This window comes from Ranitomeya imitator, chromosome 10 (assembly GCF_032444005.1).
Source record: "Ranitomeya imitator isolate aRanImi1 chromosome 10, aRanImi1.pri, whole genome shotgun sequence".
NCBI lineage: Eukaryota > Metazoa > Chordata > Amphibia > Anura > Dendrobatidae > Ranitomeya > Ranitomeya imitator.
The window spans coordinates 39,137,913-39,156,140 of NC_091291.1; the positions used below are offsets into that span (position 1 = coordinate 39,137,913).

The 18,228-nt window shown below is 41.3% G+C and overlaps 1 protein-coding gene across 2 annotated transcripts in view; it reads right to left on the reverse strand.

The window, feature by feature from the left end:
- TTYH1 (tweety family member 1) overlaps positions 1–18,228 on the reverse strand; it is a 208,369-nt gene that overhangs the window by 144,999 nt on the left and 45,142 nt on the right. For both annotated transcript variants that reach the window (XM_069742468.1, XM_069742469.1), the window contains exon 2: positions 10,949–11,121. In XM_069742468.1, the coding sequence (XP_069598569.1) occupies positions 10,949–11,121 (173 nt within the window). The remainder of the gene's footprint in view (positions 1–10,948; positions 11,122–18,228) is intronic.

Consider the following 18,228-nt stretch of genomic DNA (forward strand, 5'->3'; position numbering starts at 1 on the left):
TTACTCAGGAATGTGATGTACTTTGCAGACAGTCTCTGGTAGCGATCATAGGCGGCAGATAAACTCTTCAATGTGGCGGTTAAACCTGCAGCGTCACTGTGATAGCGTGGAAGAGCTGCTAAATAGTGATCAACTCTGCCCCATAAATGTTCTAGGTTATCGTGGAACTCGTCTCTAGTAGTCTCAAAGTTCTCTCTGGCCTTTTGTGTCGGCTTGGTTACACGTTTGGGTCGTACGTCCTGCTCTGCAGTAAGTGTGGACTCTGCTCCTGCAGCATCTATGGTGTCGGGAACCTGATGTGCTTCACTTGCAGATGGGTTCACGGTGCTTTTTGTGGACATGTTTTAGCTAAGATGGCGGACGGTTAAGACTTGCTAGCAGACAATGCATATGCACACAGACACTGTAGACTTAGGTCTCTTGTTACTATTCTGCCACCGATATACGTGGATGAGATGTGTCTGAGGGATGTGATCACAAATCGCTATATAAACAATGGCAGGTAGCGTTACTCGCCAACCCGTGCCACCAGTCTCTATCAGCCGCGCGAAGGATGATGCAGTGATACATTCAACAGGTTTATTTACAGTACCTTGGTGAGAGTGAGGACTGTAGGTTAGAGCTGTTACAGAATCACCAGATAGAGATAATAGAAGCTTCAGGTTAGAGGTAACAAGAGAATCCTTCTCCAGCTCTGCAGCACATGTGTATTCCAAGATGGCACAGAGTACAAAACAGGAAGAGAAGGAAAAAGATTGGAGGAGCTAAAGACAGAAAGGTGTTGTGGGAAAAATGCCATAACAAATATTACAGTGTGATATAGCAACGGCCAGTAGATGGCATCAAAGTATAACAAATACAACAAATGATAGAACCAGGCATTTTAGCACTACATAAATGTCCATGTATGACTGAAAGTCTATCAGAATAAACTGACCAGCACAGCCAGTCCCAACCAAAAATTAGCCGACTTTCATAAAATGTGTATGGGGGTCTTCCTATTCATCCCCGACACATAATGTTGGAGAAGAGAAAGATCGGGCAGTTGGAATTTCACTGCCCATCCTTTTGTCTCCAACTGCCCATCCTTCTCTTCTCCAGATCTCTCATTAGATTTTACAAAGAAAACTCTATACATTATTAAATCAGTCTCTCAGCCCTGATGAGACTGGCGTACTTACTTTGAAATTCCATGTCAGAATTGTTGTATAAGTGCAGGTGTATTCTGTCTCTGCCCACTCAGCTTGACTGACAGCTGCAGCTTGTATTGAGCAGTGTGAGATCTAAGCGACAGCAGGGAGGAGGGACACTGAGGAGCTGTCAGTCAGACTGGATAGTTTTACATTTTCAAAAAGATTAATTAGTCTTTCTGACATGGAATTTTCATAGTAAGTAAACCAGTCTCTTTTGATCTATAAGATCTATGTAATAATAAATGCAGTTGAGATTCTGAAATCTGGTGATCTATTTTCTTTACGTTGTTCCACGTGTGATGGGAATTTAGTTGAAACTCAAGACCTGCTATAAAGGAACAAATATTAAAGGGGTTTCCCAGTTTCAAAAAATCTCTTTTTTCAGGTTGCAGTTTTTAAAAAAAAAACTACCCCGGGTGCAGCGCCGAGTTTCCACCACTACTCTTGGTAGGTGTTATTGTCTGCAGTGCTGATCAACATCAGCAGCGCTGCAGCCAATCACTGAGCTCAGCGGCTCTACGTGAGTGGACAGCAGGAGACACTCAGAGCCAAGAACGGGGTTTTCTTGACCATTAAATTGGTTTTACGTGTAGGGAAAACCCAAACCCTGGTTTTAGTTTGTTTCAAAAATAGCCTAACGCTGCTTTACTCTCCCTCCTCCAGTCTAACTCCGAGTCTTTGCTGCTGCTACAGGTGTCTATTATTTTCTGCAGCTGAGCAGCTGAGCTCACTGATTGGCTGCAGCGCTGTCAAAGTGACTTCAGTGCTGCAAATAATAATAGACACCGGGGTCAGCAGAGGAGACTCAGCAGCTGGACCAGGGGAGGGTAAGTAAGGTGCCATTGTATTATTATTATTTATTGTTTTAGAATTATTAATATTTATATTATTATTGTTACTATTATTATTATTATTATTATTATATGTTTATTATTATTTATATTATTATTATTATTTTATTTTTTTAAACAACTGAAGCCAGGTGGAATGATTTTTCCATAAACAGTACAAACCTTTTAATAGCCAAGTGTGCTAAAATATTAAAAAAATTATGGCCCTTATGTAAAGACGATTGCAGACATACACGTGCCTGAGAGCAATTACTCATCAGCAGCCAAATCCTTTTTAGTGCAAATTTTACAAAAGTTACAGATTCTTCTATTGGGAATCTCGCTAGAGGTAGAGAATCTGACAGCTGATATCAGGCGCTGGATGTATAATTTGATTCTGAAGCAATAAAAATATACTTTAAAAGCTCCCGTGGACCAGCTGCGTGAGAGGCTAGTCAGATGGGCGGATCCCTGGTCTCTTTTCCCTGCCCACTCCCCTTGAGTGACTGGTCTCTTCCTGCGTATGTGTACAGGGAGAGACCTGTCAGTCACTGGCAGTGGGTGGGGAGAACCTGTCGGGGACCTGACTGACCAACCATTTGGTTTGGTCAGGCAGGTCATGTGGTTTGGTCTTGGTGGTTTGGTCTCGGTGGCTTTTAAGGTATGTTTTTGTTTGAGACACTACAGATTTCAGAGTCAGCCATGCATGGCTAAAATCATGCAGCCTGTGGATCGGGGGACATGTATCCACTGTCAGGTTTCCTTTAATGATGACCTATCTATATAATTCATGGATGGGAAATAAAGTTAAAAGGACTTCCCACAACCCCTGTGAGTAGTTGATCATGGATGTCTTCCTGATGACTCGATGCCGTAAAGTGGTTGTTGCATAAGTGACATTTAGGATGGAACGTGGACCTTCTGAACATTTCTGACAAGGGTGACTATGGATGAAATAGAAACATAATTGAGGTTCACGACCATACCATGGACATCCTTTCTGTAATGTCACAGGCTGGTCCCCATGGCCGTTCCCTTCTGATTTGCTCTTGGACGCTTATTTGCCTCAGAACAAACATTAGAAATTGTGCTTTATTTCAGGTTCTGGAAAAAGTTTTAATGACGGAATATGACCGGAGTAATCCCAATAGACCTCATATGTCCCCAGCACAACAGAAATTACCCAAGCTGAACGAAATATGGCCACATAAAGTCTAAACCATTCATAAACCACTTAGTTCCAAAAATGTCACAAATAACTGAGATATTATTTTCTATTCTGCTTTATTTCATTTTATTTCAGCCGCAGCTTGCATCGCCCCTCTGGTCCTATTAGGCTGGTCGGACAGAGAACGCATTGTCTCGGCTTGTGAATATTCCGCCGCCATTTGAATAGGACTCTTGTTCGTGCAGAAGGCCGAACATTCACTCTCTATCATTCTTTCGTTAGTGGCACAGTTTGGTGCAACGCTCTCGTTGACCCAATCCGTTCCCCTATAACCTCCACTCCTCCAAGTGCAGCGCTAAGAATACAATGGAGACACTCTCGCCCCGTCCGACGTCTATTTCTCACAGGGTTTTAATCTGAATTGCAAACCCTTCTTCCCTATTCATGAATAGACGCAGACAATGGAGGTTCACAATGCACCAAATATAGAACAAAGCCCGGAGGCAGGAGAGGAGCAGAAGTCTGTGGAGATGACGGCTGGATCGAGCCGCGTTTGTAATCTGGTCACATCACTTGATGTCCTACCTACAGCAGCCATACTGCGGCACCACTAGTTCATACATACTGCAATTTTGCTTTTTTAAGAAATGGAAAACGAGCACATTATGCTGCCCTCAGATTAGGTGGCAGAAACCTGTTGACCGATTCCCTTTAACAGGTGAATATTTTTGTGCTTGGTAATAAATATGGCCAATGCAATCTAGCAAATTAAGTGCCTCAGCCATGAAATGTGCATTTTGTATGTTTTCTATTAGTCTACTAGAATTTAATGTAAAGATAGAAAATTAAACAAGAAACAATTTTCAGATCTGGTAAAAAAAAAAAATAATAAAAAAATAAGAACAAGATGCGTATTGTTGCTGCAGCTGGGAAGAGATGGACTACACAGATCCAGTGCCACCCAAACACAGGAACAAATGAAGCCTTGTGTCACTGTCATTGGACTTTCTTGACTTTCTAAGGAAGAAAGATGAGCAAGTGACCAAAAGTTACCTCTTCTGTCTGTCTACTTTTTTTTTTAGGAGGAACCTACATCATAGCTCATGGAAAACTTCCTGTGCCAGGAAGAAAGAGGAGGAAAAATGTAACACTAATAAAAAATGCAGATATATAATTCATGGTCTTCAGAAAGCTGTTAAAGAGAATTTGTCAGTAGGATCAATCCTCTTAAATGGGCATATAGGTTATAGGAAGCTGAATAAACTGACACATTGATATCTACGATCCGATGTCTTATTCCAGAGGAATCCACATTTTCATAATATATAAATTATCTATTAAGATCTATGGGCCGGACATAGATCTCCCCAAGAATCTGCCTATAGGGCTAATTTTAAATGAAAGGGGGTGCTACCATTGTGACACATGTAGATCAGGAGAGCGGGCTGTCAATCATTACATGTCTCACATTGGTAACTTCCCCTTTCATTTAAAATAAGTTCTGGAGGTAGATTCTCAGATAGATCTATGTCCCACCCATAGATCTCAGCAGCTCATTTATATATTAAGAAAATGTGGATTTCTCTAGAATAAGACATCAAATCACAGAACTCAAGGTATCTGTCATGATCCAGACCGGGTTTTGGGTCTTTTCTCTCCTTTCCCGGTCTGGTCATGTCAGGAGATACCTTTCTCTGGTTTGTTCTGGTGCCGGGTCTGCTCTTTCTCTGCGCTGCCTGCAGGCAGTGCCAGTTATATTTCCTGCCTACGGTGTGTGTAGCTGGCTCTGGTGAGACCCTGATTTGTCCTGCTGCATTTAGCTTCTTTGGCCATGTCTGTTCATTCCTCTCTTCCCACCCAGACTCTGTGTGTCCCTGTGTGTTTGGATTCCCCGGTACATGACTCTGCTTTGGTTCTGACCTGATTCTGTCTCTTCCCTCTGGCACTTCTGCTACGGACTGTTACTGACCTTTCAGCGCTCCTCTGACTCTGTGTTTGGGATTTCCCTTTGTACTATGCTACTCTCTGGTATCGACCCGGCTTGTCTGACTCTTCTGCAGCCACCTGGTGGTAGCCTCGCTGCAGTTCTGTTGGTCTGCTCTGAGCAGGTTTTTTAGCCCTCTTTCCACTCTGCTGCCATCTATTGGAGTTTGCATTTACCTGCAGTGCTGCAGTGTGACAGTATCATTTTATTCAGCTTCCTATGACCTGCATGTCCGTAAAGACGACTTAGGACGAGAGATCCTATTGACATATTCCCTTTAACTGGTGATTAGAAGAGCATGAAGGCTCAGTACCTAGAACTGTTGTCTTATAGCACTTTGGTCCTGAGTTTGAATCTATCCAGGACAATATCTCCATGGGGTTATTATGTTCTAGTATGTGGAGGTGATCTTCTCAAACTCCAAAAACAAAGTGATACTGTTGGCTTACTCTTTGATGGGACATGACTCATGGACCTTCCTACCAGCTAAGGCTCTGTTCACATATCTGCTGTGACTTTCCATTTGTCTTTTACAATTTAGAATCAGACAGAATAAGTGATTTGTTGTATCAGTTATGCAAACGAAAGTCGAGGGGCCTTATTGATTACTTGGTTTCAATTTTTTAAGATAGAAAAAAAATCCTTCATGTAGAACTTTCAGAAGAAAGCGGAACTCAGATGGACCCCATAATATTCCATGAAACACGCTTGCCTCCATTTGCATAACCAATGCAACGGATCATTTGTTCCGTTTGTTTGTGAAGACACAGTAGGGCGCCAAGTCATTGATTACTAGCCAAAACTCCATACACTGTAATCCATTCTTTTAACATATACAGCCAAAAGAAAGATTCCAGCTCCCTGCATTTGCAGTTAGATCCCGCACAGGTTCTTGGTGCACGGATCCATACATGTGGGGTCAGTAATGTTTCAGACTTGAACAATAATAATCCAGAATAGGGTTAGTTCCGCCAGAAAACTTAAAACTTTATGCCACATCAATCTACAAGCATCAAGTCAACTGGGGTCAGCCATTTTGAACCAGTTCGAAGCGCGCGTAGCCCAATTGCAATGGACTTGACGTTTTTAGGTAGAATGGACCATATCATGGATTATCATTCTTTTAACATATTGGATAAAGTATGTCAAAGTACGGCACACATTGACATATGTCAGCCCTTTATGTACTGCACATACCACATATATTTGTACCAATGTCTCTCCTAATAGTTTCACTCTTTGCACTGTACCAATTAGTTACAAAGAAAGTGTAGAACTCCATAAAGATCTTGGAAAGTTGAAAAAACTCAATGATCTTGATTTCTTTTGTCTTTTCCTGTAGAAGTATAACCACGGGGGGTTGTACATCTGTTGGAACATTCAGAGAACACCTGCTTAAAGTGGGACTTACCAGACATAAAGTAATATTAGCCGTAGGATGGCTGACAAGCGTTGAAGACTTAATTTTTCAGGTTGTCTGATATGTATTGCGATGTAATGACTCGGAATAAGGATTTATCCTTTAGAGCTGATACATTTAATCTCTTCATTGCTAGATGGGTTTGCAGAGAATGGCTCTGTGTTGTTTGGTAGACTAGGTAGCTTACGATGAGCTGCTGTAGTCTTGGAGCAAACATCTTAGAGAATCATCAAAGCTAACCAAGAAGTTAAGAGCATCTCTTATGGCAAAGTTTTCCAGGTAACTGATTGGCATATAGAAAAATAGAAAAGGCTTGCCATGAATCCTTGTTCTTTATGTTCAATGTTAATACACAACCGGGCATGGGAAATGAGGCATGAAAAAGGTCTGGCTTTTAGAAGGGGCATATTCTTGACAAAAATTGTCCTTCAACCATAATCTTGGATCTCATTCCCCACCACTTCTAAAAATCTAATGTTATGTATAACATAGCAGTGTGAAAGTAATAGGTACCTTGTCGTAGATGTATCTGAGATAATATCTTGGTTGACGCAAAATAGATCTAAAGACCCCAATACACATTATGAAAGTTGGTCAAACCAGCCAGTGTTAGATAATCAGCTGAAGTATATTGAGGCCTCCTAATTCTCCTCCAACAGCTTACGTTAGGGGAAATAAGAACTGAGCAGATGCAATTTTAACGTTTTTGTATTCAGGGAAGATGTTGGTTTATAAAAGTCTTGGAGCAGCATTCTCCTCTCTCCCCATTTAAAACACTTGAACATGTGGCTGAACACATTTGAGTGTAGGGTGTCGGGATAGATAGCAGTCTGCCAAGTGAATGTTTGGTTGACAGATATCTCAGGTGTATGGCCGGCTGAAAGCATTTTTGACAACCTCATGACATTGACCTTCCCACCAGTGAGAAGCTGAACTCTTCGAATAGTTTTTTATCTTGTTGTTATGGTACTGTTTAATATCTTCTTCTTGATACTGTATATGTGCAATTTTATAAAGACAATAAACTACAGGTAACTGGATGTAAATGTTTTGGCAATTAGTTGGTCTGGAGTATTCAGGTGTGTGTTAACACAATGCAGGAGACACGTCAGCGATGATCTCAAAGAAGCAATTGTTGCTGCCCCACAAGCAATTAGAGTCCATCGTTGTACAGTGATAACGATTCAATATTGGAAATAATTCAAGACAGTTGTCAATATTTCCAGGAACAAACATCCCAGGAAATTCACCCCTTGGTCAGATTGTGCAATGTGTTGTGAATTCTGTTATCGAACTCCCTCCTGTGGTCATGAATGGTACTTCGGCGAGTTCTGTCCATGGACTCCCTCTGGTGGCTGTGAGTGGAGCTGCTGCTTCTGAGGTTCCTTCCACAGGTGACGTAGTTTATTCCTTGGCTGGTTGCTCTATTTAACTCCACTCAGATCATTACTCCATGACAGCTGTCAATGTTCTTGTACTGGTTCAGTTCGCTCTTGGATCTTTCTGGTGACCTGTCTACTCCAGCAGAAGCTAAGTCCCTGCTAGTTAATTATTTGTTCGTTGCTTCCTTGTCCAGCTTGCTTTCATGATTTTGTCTTGCTAGCTGGAAGCTCTGGGATGCAGAGTGGCACCTCCGCACCGTGAGTCGGTGCGGAGGTCTTTTTGCACACTCTGCGTGGTCTTTTGTAGTTTTTTGTGCTGACCGCAAAGTTACCTTTTCTATCCTCAGTCTGTTTAGTAAGTCTGGCCTTCCTTTGCTGAAACCTGTTTCATTTCTGTGTTTGTGACTTTCATCTTAACTCACAGTTAATATTTGTGGGGGGCTGCCTTTTCCTTTGGGGAATTTCTCTGAGGCAAGGTAGGCTTTATTTTCAATCTCTAGGGCTAGTTAGCTCTTAGGCTGTGAAGAGGCGTCTAGGCAATGTTAGGTACGCTCCACGGCTATTTCTAGTGTGTGTGTTAGGATTAGGGGTTGCGGTCAGCAGAGCTCCCACTTCCCAGAGCTTGTCCTGTGTGAGTTTAACCATCAGGTCGTTCCGGGTGCTCCTAACCACCAGGTCCATAACAGCAATGCCCAGAAAAAAAAAACAAGAGATACAGCTCAGACTCTAAAGGCCTCTGTTAGAACATTGAATATTCAAGTACATGACAGTACAAATAGAAAAGACTGAACATATACTGTATGGCTTGTTTGGAAGGGATACCTGAAGAAAGCTTTTTCTTAAAAAGAACATGGCAGCATACTGTACCTAAAGCTTTCAGAATTGCATCTGTACAAAACAAAAGACTTTTGGCGCAATATTCTTTGGACAGATGAGACCAAAATGGAAATGTTTGGCCATAAAAAAATCAGATGCAACACATCAGCACAATCACATCATGTCAAGCACATTGATGGAAGGTTGATGATTTGTGGTTCTTTTGCAATCACAGAACTTGGGAACCTTGTAGTCATTAAGTTGATTCTTCTTTACTGTAAGAGCAGTGAGATTATGGAACTTTGCTACATTATGTTGTAATGGTTGATTCACTACTAAAATTCAAAAAAGGCCCGTGTACCTTTCTTGAAAAATGTAACATTATAGGCTACGGGCACTAGATTCTGTGATGGGACGTTGATCCAGGGAACTAGTCCGTTTGCCGTATGTGAAGTCGGTAAGGAATTTTTCCCCTAATATAGAGCTATTAGTGTCTGATCCATGGGGTTTTTTCATTCCTATGAATCAACATGTTAGGCTATAGGTTGAACTCCATGGACGTAAATTTACCTTCAACATTAAAAACTACGAAACTATGATTATGAATTCCTCTATGTAAAAATAGTATAAGGTATGGAAATGTGAGACCATCTAAAGCTTGGGCTAAACAGGTTTATGCAATAAAACAATAAACCTAAGCACAACAGTAAATCTAGATCATAATGTCTGAAAAAGAAAAGAATCAAGGTGTTGCAATTGCCCATATCAAGTTCCAGACCTCAACCCTTTTTTAAAGCTATGGTGGGATCTTAAGAGACATGTGTATAAACAAATGACCACAAACCTCAACGAACGTAATCATTGTGAAAAAGAGTGGCCAAAATCCTCCAGAACGATGTGGGAGTTTGATAAAGTCCTACAGCAAATGATTACTTCGAGTTATTGCTGCTAAAACTGGGTCTACAAGCTATTGCTTCATGGGGTGAACTTACGGTAATTTTTCACGCACTGCTTCTGCATTTTGGTATAGTTTTTGTTAAAAAATATCATATTGTATAGTAATTTGTCATTTGTTTATCTGAGGCTGTATTTACCTAATTTTAAGACCTGGTAAGGACCAGATTTTTTTTAGATTTTCAAGAAGATATCCTTAGTTTTTTCCCAACTGTATTTATTGGAGTTGTCTCCTACTTTAAGAGTCATTCTTATTGCGCCCAGGTAATAAGTAAATAATGTCTATAGTCTCCTGACCTCCCTGACCGGCCCAGCTCCTCTACCCTTGACATTGTGTCTAACACTGGTCTTCAGGAAACAATATCTGGTGGAGAATGGTGATGTCAAGTGACCAATGCAGCCAATCAGTTTCTACTGATAGTATGAAATAGGAAACTTGCACAAGTATACTGCCGTTCAGCAACCGCTGACGGGCTGTGGAGCTCACGACAGCCCCCCAACAGATGTTGATATCAAGAGGCTGGTGATGTACACATTATCTAAGGTGGAGAAGTGGAGTCAGTCTGGAAGGTGAATATAGTTTTTTGTTATTTATTTCCCCGGGTTTGAAATTTACGATATCTTTAGCACCCAAGTTACAACTCATTGATGACATTTTACCCAAATACATGCAAAACAAAAGTCATTCAAAACTGTCAAAAATAATTCCAGTTCTGATTTACCGGATAATCTAGAGCTAATCCCAGTTCCAGTTTATGCAACTTTTGCAGTGAAAGAGGGCAAAAAATGCAAGGCCTAAAGAGCTAGAAGGGTAGATTTTTTTGCATGTCTATACTTTCCCAAGTTTTACTTGACGTTACGCTAGGGCAATGTCTGTAAATCTAACACCTTGGTGGTCCCAGTTACTGGCGGACACAGACAGAAGACGGCCCCTGTACAAAAACAAGATATGGGCCCTTTGCAGTCCAATAGTCCATCATAACGCACAATTCCATCAGCGTTGGAGATGGATGTGGACCCCTTACCTCTTAGGCCCCTGTGCGGCTAGACAGGTTGCACCAATGATATGCCCCTCCCTGGTCCCGGTATTAGCAGAATATTTGCATATTACATGAGTACACCAGACATTTTTCTATTAGTTTAACCTTGTATACTATTATACAGATTCAATTTCATCGAATGAATAGCGATGGCGACTTACCAGCATATGATGACTGCCGCGACGCAGCTCCAGGTGACACAGCAGACGCGATTGCTCTTAGAGTCTTCCTCTTCCTGAGGACTGCAGCAGCAGAATCGGATTAAATACACACAGATTAAGACAAGGCTGATGGCCAGGCAAAGTCCTGCAATGCCAGCTAAGAAAAGAAGAGCCTAGAGGACAGAAGAGAAAACATATATTTAGGATTCAGATGTTTGAGGATGTTCTAGCATCCCTTACATAGTCCCACAGGAAATCTGAGTACTATGGATGCAGCCCCAGATACCAAGAGGTTCCTCACAAATCCCATATATCAATTCTCATTTATGGAAAGCCAATTATAGACAATGTGTGCAGAATTATTAGGCAAGTTGTATTTTAGAGGATTATTTTTATTATTGATCAACAACTATGTTCTCAATCAACCCAAAAGACTCATAAATATCAAAGCTTAATATTTTTGGAAGTTGGTGTGTTTTTTTTTAGATTTGGCTATCTTAGGAGGATATCTGTTTGTGCAGGTAACTATTACTGTGCAGAATTATTAGGCAACTTAATAAAACCAAATATATTCCCATCTCACTTGTTTATTTTCACCAGGTAAACCAATATAACTGCATAAAATTTAGAAATAAACATTTCTGACATGCAAAAACAAAACCCCCAAAAATGAGTGCCCAATATAGCCCCCTTTCTTTATGATGACACTCAGCAGCCTCCATCCATAGATTCTGGCAGTTGCTTGATCTGTTTACAACCAACATTGCGTGCAGCAGCCACCACAGCCTCCAGACACTGCTCCGAGAGGTGGACTGTTTTCCCTCCCTGTAGATCTCACATTTTATGAGGGACCACAGGTTCTCTATGGGGTTCAGATCAGGTGAACAAGGGGGCCATTTCATTATTTTTTCTTCTTTGAGACCTTTACTGGCCAGCCATGCTGTGGAGTAGTTGGAGGCATGTGATGGAGCATTGTCCTGCATGAAAATCATGTTTTTCTTGAACGATACCGACTTCTTCCTGTACCACTGCTTGAAGAAGTTGTCTTCCAGAAACTGGCAGTAGGTCTGGGAGTTGAGCTTCACTCCATCCTAAACCTGAAAAGGTCCCACAAGTTCATCTTTGATGATACCAGCCCATACCAGTACCCCACCTCCACCTTGCTGGCGTCTGAGTCGGAGTTGAGCTCTCTGCCCTTTACTGATCCAGCCTCTGGACGATCCATCCGGCCCATCAAGAGTCACTCTCATTTCATCAGTCCATAAAACCTTTGAAAAGTCAGTCTTAAGATATTTCTTGGTCCAGTCTTGACGTTTTATCTTATGTTTCTTGTTCAAAGTTGTTCGTTTTTCAGCCTTCCTTACCTTGGCCATGTCCCTGAGTATTGCACACCTTGTGCTTTTTGTTACTCCAGTAACGTTGCAGCTCTGGCAAAACTGGTGGCAAATGGCATTTTGGCAGCTTCACGCTTGATTTTCCTCAATTCATGGGCAGTTATTTTGCGCCTTTTTTGCCCAACACGCTTCTTGTGACCCTGTTGGCTATTTGCTATGAATCGCTTGATTTTTCGGTGATCATGCTTCAAAGGTTTGGCAATTTCAAGACTGCTGCATCCCTCTGCAAGACATCTCACAATTTTGGACTTTTCAGAGCCCGTCAAATCTCTCTTCTGACCCATTTTGCCACAGGAAAGGAAGTTGCCTAATAATTAAGCACACCTTATATAGGGTTTTGATGTCATTAGACAACACCCCTCCTCATTACAGAGATGCACATCACCTGATTTACTTAATTGGTAGTTGGCTCTCAAGCCTGAACAGCTTGGAGTAGGACAACATGTATAAAAAGTATCGTGTGATCAAAATACAACTTGCCTAATAATTCTGCACACAATGTAAATAAATACTGCATGTAGTGCAGAAACTATCTGGAAAAGTTATGGAGCCAAAAGGATTTGAGGGAGTCTGTCAGCACCAAATTACTGTTCAAACCAAGCATGGGCGCTGGGTGCACCCGTGGTGTGACCGAGCAGTTCGGAGCACCTTCCCAACCTACATGTTTTTCACCTATCTCCAGCCTTCATTGGCTTATGTAAAATCAGACTTGGCAATTAAGGAAGAGTATGGCAAAGCTAAATAGAAAAGTAGATTGTAAGGTGCACTGAGCTGCTTCGCCACACTACCGGTGCACCCAGTGTATGCGCGTGGTTTGTACAGTCATTTAGCACTGACAGACTCCCTTTAAGTTATTGTTCTTGGTGGATACTGGCAGAAATCATAAGAAAATCAAACTCCCCTTATGCTTTCGGGAATAAAGTAATTGAAAAAATGCAAATTAGACATTATTTCACTCTAAACAACAAAATTGTTGTGGGTAAACAACTTTGCTTCAAGCATGTGATGCTTGTTCACACTCACCCGTGGCAAGTAACAGGTGTGGGCAATATGAAAATCACACCTGAAACCAGATAAAAAGGGGAGAAGTTGACTCATTCTTTGCACTGTGTGTCTGTGTGTGCAACACTAAGCATGGAGAACAGAAAGAGGAGTAGAGAACTGTCTGAGGACTTGACAACCAAAATTGTTGAAAAATTGAATTTGAATGTATTTGAATTTGCAGAAAATCCTCAATGGCAAAATTTGCACCAAAATTTGTAAACTTATCAACACATTCTGTTGCATATTCTTTGTAGATTTCCCAAGTACTGTATTTCTCCAAAAAGTTGGAAATCCGCAGTATAAATTGTCATAGATGTAAAATCTGCAGTGCAGCTCAATTTACGGTGTGGATTTTCTTTCCAGCGTCTGGATGAGAATTTTGTAAGATTTTATCATCAGTGGATTTTAGGGGCTTGAATTAATTTTTATTTTAAAGACAAAAAAACGTTTTAGAGAATGTATAACTTTGCAATGTACAGTACCTGCTAAGACACCATTAAAATTATTGGTTTTTTTTTTCTGATTTAAAGCAATTTGGCATAAATTTCCTATTATTAGACCCTATAAAAGACATCACAGCAGTTTACTTGGAGAACCTTTAATAAACAGTTTTGTGAAAATTTAAGTTTTTCAAAAATTCAGCAATTCTAATACATTTTTATGTACAAAGTTATCATTTTTTTAAAAATAAAATGTAATAATTCTCAGTTTGTGACCACTAGCGATGTCAAGGAGGCAGAAAACTGAGATTAATACAGTATGAATAATAAAATATGATTTTCTTTCATTTATTTTTTTTAAATATGGCAGCTTTGTAGATTAAAACATCCGTACAGCCAGGAAGTTCTGAGTTATCAGCTCCTATTACACGAATAAGTTGTCAGCTTCAAGGTTATACCGCCTGTCATCTGAGACACTCCCTGGCAGAGATTTAAAGTGGTTAGTCAGCTGAATCCTCGATATACAGGAACCACATATGCGGTGATCTACGGTTGCACTCATTCGCATCAAGCATACAACCCATTGATTATTATAGTTGCTATGTTTTTATTGCATGCGGTTAATATTGTGGGGACTCCCCCAGTTTAGGACTAATTTTCTCCTTCTGGAGGACTGAATTGCGTGGACAGCCCACTGTCTAATGTTGCGCTGTGTAATGCTTCATTTCTCCTGTTGGTGGAGCTACATAAAAATTAAACACTTGCTACAAAGTCTTCTTGCAGATCATTGGGTTCTACAGAAGTGGAAAATTCGGTGAAAACCTTATTATTGGAAATCTTCTACTAAAAAAAGGATTATCATTAGTGGATAATCATAAAATTAACGTAAATTGTCCAAACTTCACAAACGATAGCACAAACTACTCATAACTAAGTATATATCATCCTCCGGTAGATTCCACATCATATGTTATTTCTTAGGGAGCAGTCAGACGGCCGTATATATTGAACCAAGATTACGGACTGGCAGGTCGGCTCTACCGACCCAAGCGTAACAGCTGCCATAGAAATACATGAAGCTGTCACTCTTGGGTCGGGAAAGCCACTGGCCAATTCGGACAGTTCATGCTCTGCATTTGGTCCCATATATACAACCATCTGATTGTACCCAAACGGTGATAAACAATAAGGCTATAAGAAAGTTTTGTGGAAAAAAATTATAGGGGTTGTCCCTGGAAAAAAATATATACAACCTTTCTGTAGGCTAAGTGATAACTTACTTGATCGGTGGAGGTCCGACCACTGGGACATGTACCAATTGGCAGAATGGAGAATTTTTATACTCGCTACAAAATGGATCGGCACGTTGAATGACCAACGACCACTCCACTCATTCTCTATTGGGCTCCCAGAAGAAGCCAAGTTCGGCGGAATGAATAGAGTGGCAGTCAAGCTTGGGCACTGGCGCTCCATTTAAAAGGAGAAAAAAGTACCCAATTCTGGTGATTGGTGCTGGTCACAGAGTTCGGACAACCACCGATCACCATAAGTGATACTTTGTTTTCACTGGACAACCCCATTTAGTGGGCACAGTCCTTTCGTGAAAGCTGAATCCATCTACTAAGTAAGACTGCCGACCAACCATACGTAGCCGTCCATCATAAATTGCTATCCGTTTTATCTCACAAGACAACAGCCAAGAATTGAACTTGGGAAGTTGTTGGGTCGTCCATTGAATCAGTATTTTGCTCAAGGTGGAAAATAGCACTGTGTATACTGGGAAAGGGGAGCAGATGGAATTAAAAAAAATGCCGCCATATGTGCCACTGTATTTATGCAATTAATGAGCATAATCTTTCATCAAGCTTTGAAAAACAAGATTTTCATGGAAAATTAGCAAATATTTTAGACAAAAATAAGGAGAAACAGATTGAATCAGCAGGAGATTTTCACATATTGCTGAGAACTAGTATTAAACAGAAAGTTGACACTGAAAACCGAAGCTTAATTGTAGATAAGTTCTTGAAACAAGATACATTTTTATAGAAATGTCCTGAATTTTTTCCAAGTTCTGCAGTAAAAGGGACAGAAATTTGTGATATTCTCTACCCAGAAGGAAAGAGGGTCCAGTTATGGGAGAGAGGGTTGTGTAATCATCTCTCAAATGAGGAAAGTTTAGCCCATGTTTCAGCACTTCTGGAATAGTCCTGGGGGCGGGAATTAAAAATTACTCTTTTACCAACCGAGAAGTTGTGAACTATGCTCTTGTGGTTCATTTTCTGGAAAGGTTCACAAAAAATACATAAAAGTACATACCGTGGTCACCCAGAAAGCAAATCAAGATTTTGATAGGAATTCATCAAGTTGTACATTCACTCCTATCTGTGGCTAACATAATACACACCGGAGAAGATGAACAGATTGATATATAATTGCGACAAAAAACAATTTGCTTTTTGTTCATTTAATTCTCAATTTCTATACCTAGGAGTTCAGACGGCGGTCTCACTTAGTGATTGACAGTTATTAGAGATGGTGGTCCCCTGGATGTTTGGGTTTGGCTGGTTTGGCCGAACAGTTAAAAAAAAGTTCGGGTTTGGGTACCAGAACAGTACCTGGATCTGTACCTGGACCTGAGCCTGAACCCCATTCATTGGAATGGGGGGCCCAAACATCCAGTGTTTGCCATGCTGTCATGTGCATAACAGCATGGCAAACACTGCTTCTGATCAGTTAAATCATCCCCGCCGGTCAGACAGATGCGTTCTCCACACTGTCATTTGAGCCCGCAGCTGGGAATGGAGGTAAAAAGTTTACCTCCGGTCACTGGTGTCAGCTGATGTGACTACTGCTCCCATCAGCCTATTCCTGCTAGCTCTAATAACATCGAGAGCAGGCTGCGGCTTATGGGAGTATTCATCAGCTGGCAAACACTGCTTCTGATTGGTGATAAAATCATTTCTGCTAGTCAGTCGCGGCTCCCATGCTGTCAAATGTCAGCGTGAGTCCGCAGCTTGGATCAGAGGTAAAAAGTTTCCCTCTGGTCTCTGGCGTCAGCTGATGGGACTATTGCTCCATAGCCTACACCTGCAGGCTCTAATAACATCGAGAGCAGGCGGCGGCTTATGGGAGTATTCATTGGCCAGCAAACACTGCTTCTGATTGGTGATAAAATCATTTCTGCTAATCAGTCACGGTTCCCATGCTGTCAAATGTCAGCGTGAGTCCGCAGCTGGGATCAGAGGTAAAAAGTTTCCCTCCGGTCTCTGGAGTTGGCTGATGGGACTGCTGCTCCCATCAGCCAATTTTGGCTGGCGCTAATAACAGTGAGAGCAGGCGGCGGCTGATTGGAGTATTCATCAACCGGCGCCTGCGCTCTAAAGAAATAGTAATTTAAAAAACTGCATCATTTTGATAACCAGCCAGCACATGACAGTGCGACAAACACCTGATGTTCGGGGGGACGGACCCGTAGAGTAGCGCAGACTTTCTGGTGAAGTCCGTGTTCTGCTGAGCGCTCCTATGTTCTTTATGAGAGAGCTGCTGCCAGACATCTCTTAGTGAACAAAAGGATTGGCAGTCCAAAATCAGACATGCCAGATCCTTATCTCCTCCGACAGTCGTCTGTCGAGGACCCGCATGTTAGGCTGTTGTCTGAGCTCCTCAATATCAGCTAGTTTGGCTTTAGACTCGTTGCTTAAGATACTTTCCAAATGTAGAATATTTCTGAGTACTCGCGTTCCATGTTTCTATGTCGGAGTGATTTAATAGATCATATCTCCGCCTGTTGATTTCAAGGGAATGGCTCTGAGAATAATTTTGTATGACTCAGACGTAGCTCATTATTTAATGGGATGCTTGGAGAAGTCAGTATCAGCAGACGGTGAGGTCACCCTCTAAATCACCCAAAATAGGGATCATAATTGAGAATGTAAATAGGGAATGTATCTGACAAGTGCAGAATATATAATTGCAGTCTGAGGTTGTGTATCAAAGCCGTCTGCTGCAAAACTAGGTCAGTATTGTATTGTGGAAGCCATAAGATGATCACTGCACCCAAAGGCTCTTTTTAGCCAAGAGATGTTTCTGCTAATTATACTACATGCTCCACTTTATGGGAAACAAGACTGCACATCTTCAACTAGAAAAGGAATAATTTCTATGTAACGAGGTTGTCTTCTGAAGGCAACCCCTTGTCCAGGTGCTGCATTAACATGATGGTCCTAAAGGAGCGGTCCCAAGTGGTTCGCCAAATACAAGTGTGCACCAATAAAACTATGGTGTAGAATTACTGAAACTTAGCATCAAGTTCATAAACATTTGACTGGCATTTGATATCAGGCCAGATTAAATTCAGCTAGCTGTTGAATCAAGATAATGTGACAGACACTTGGCAAGATAT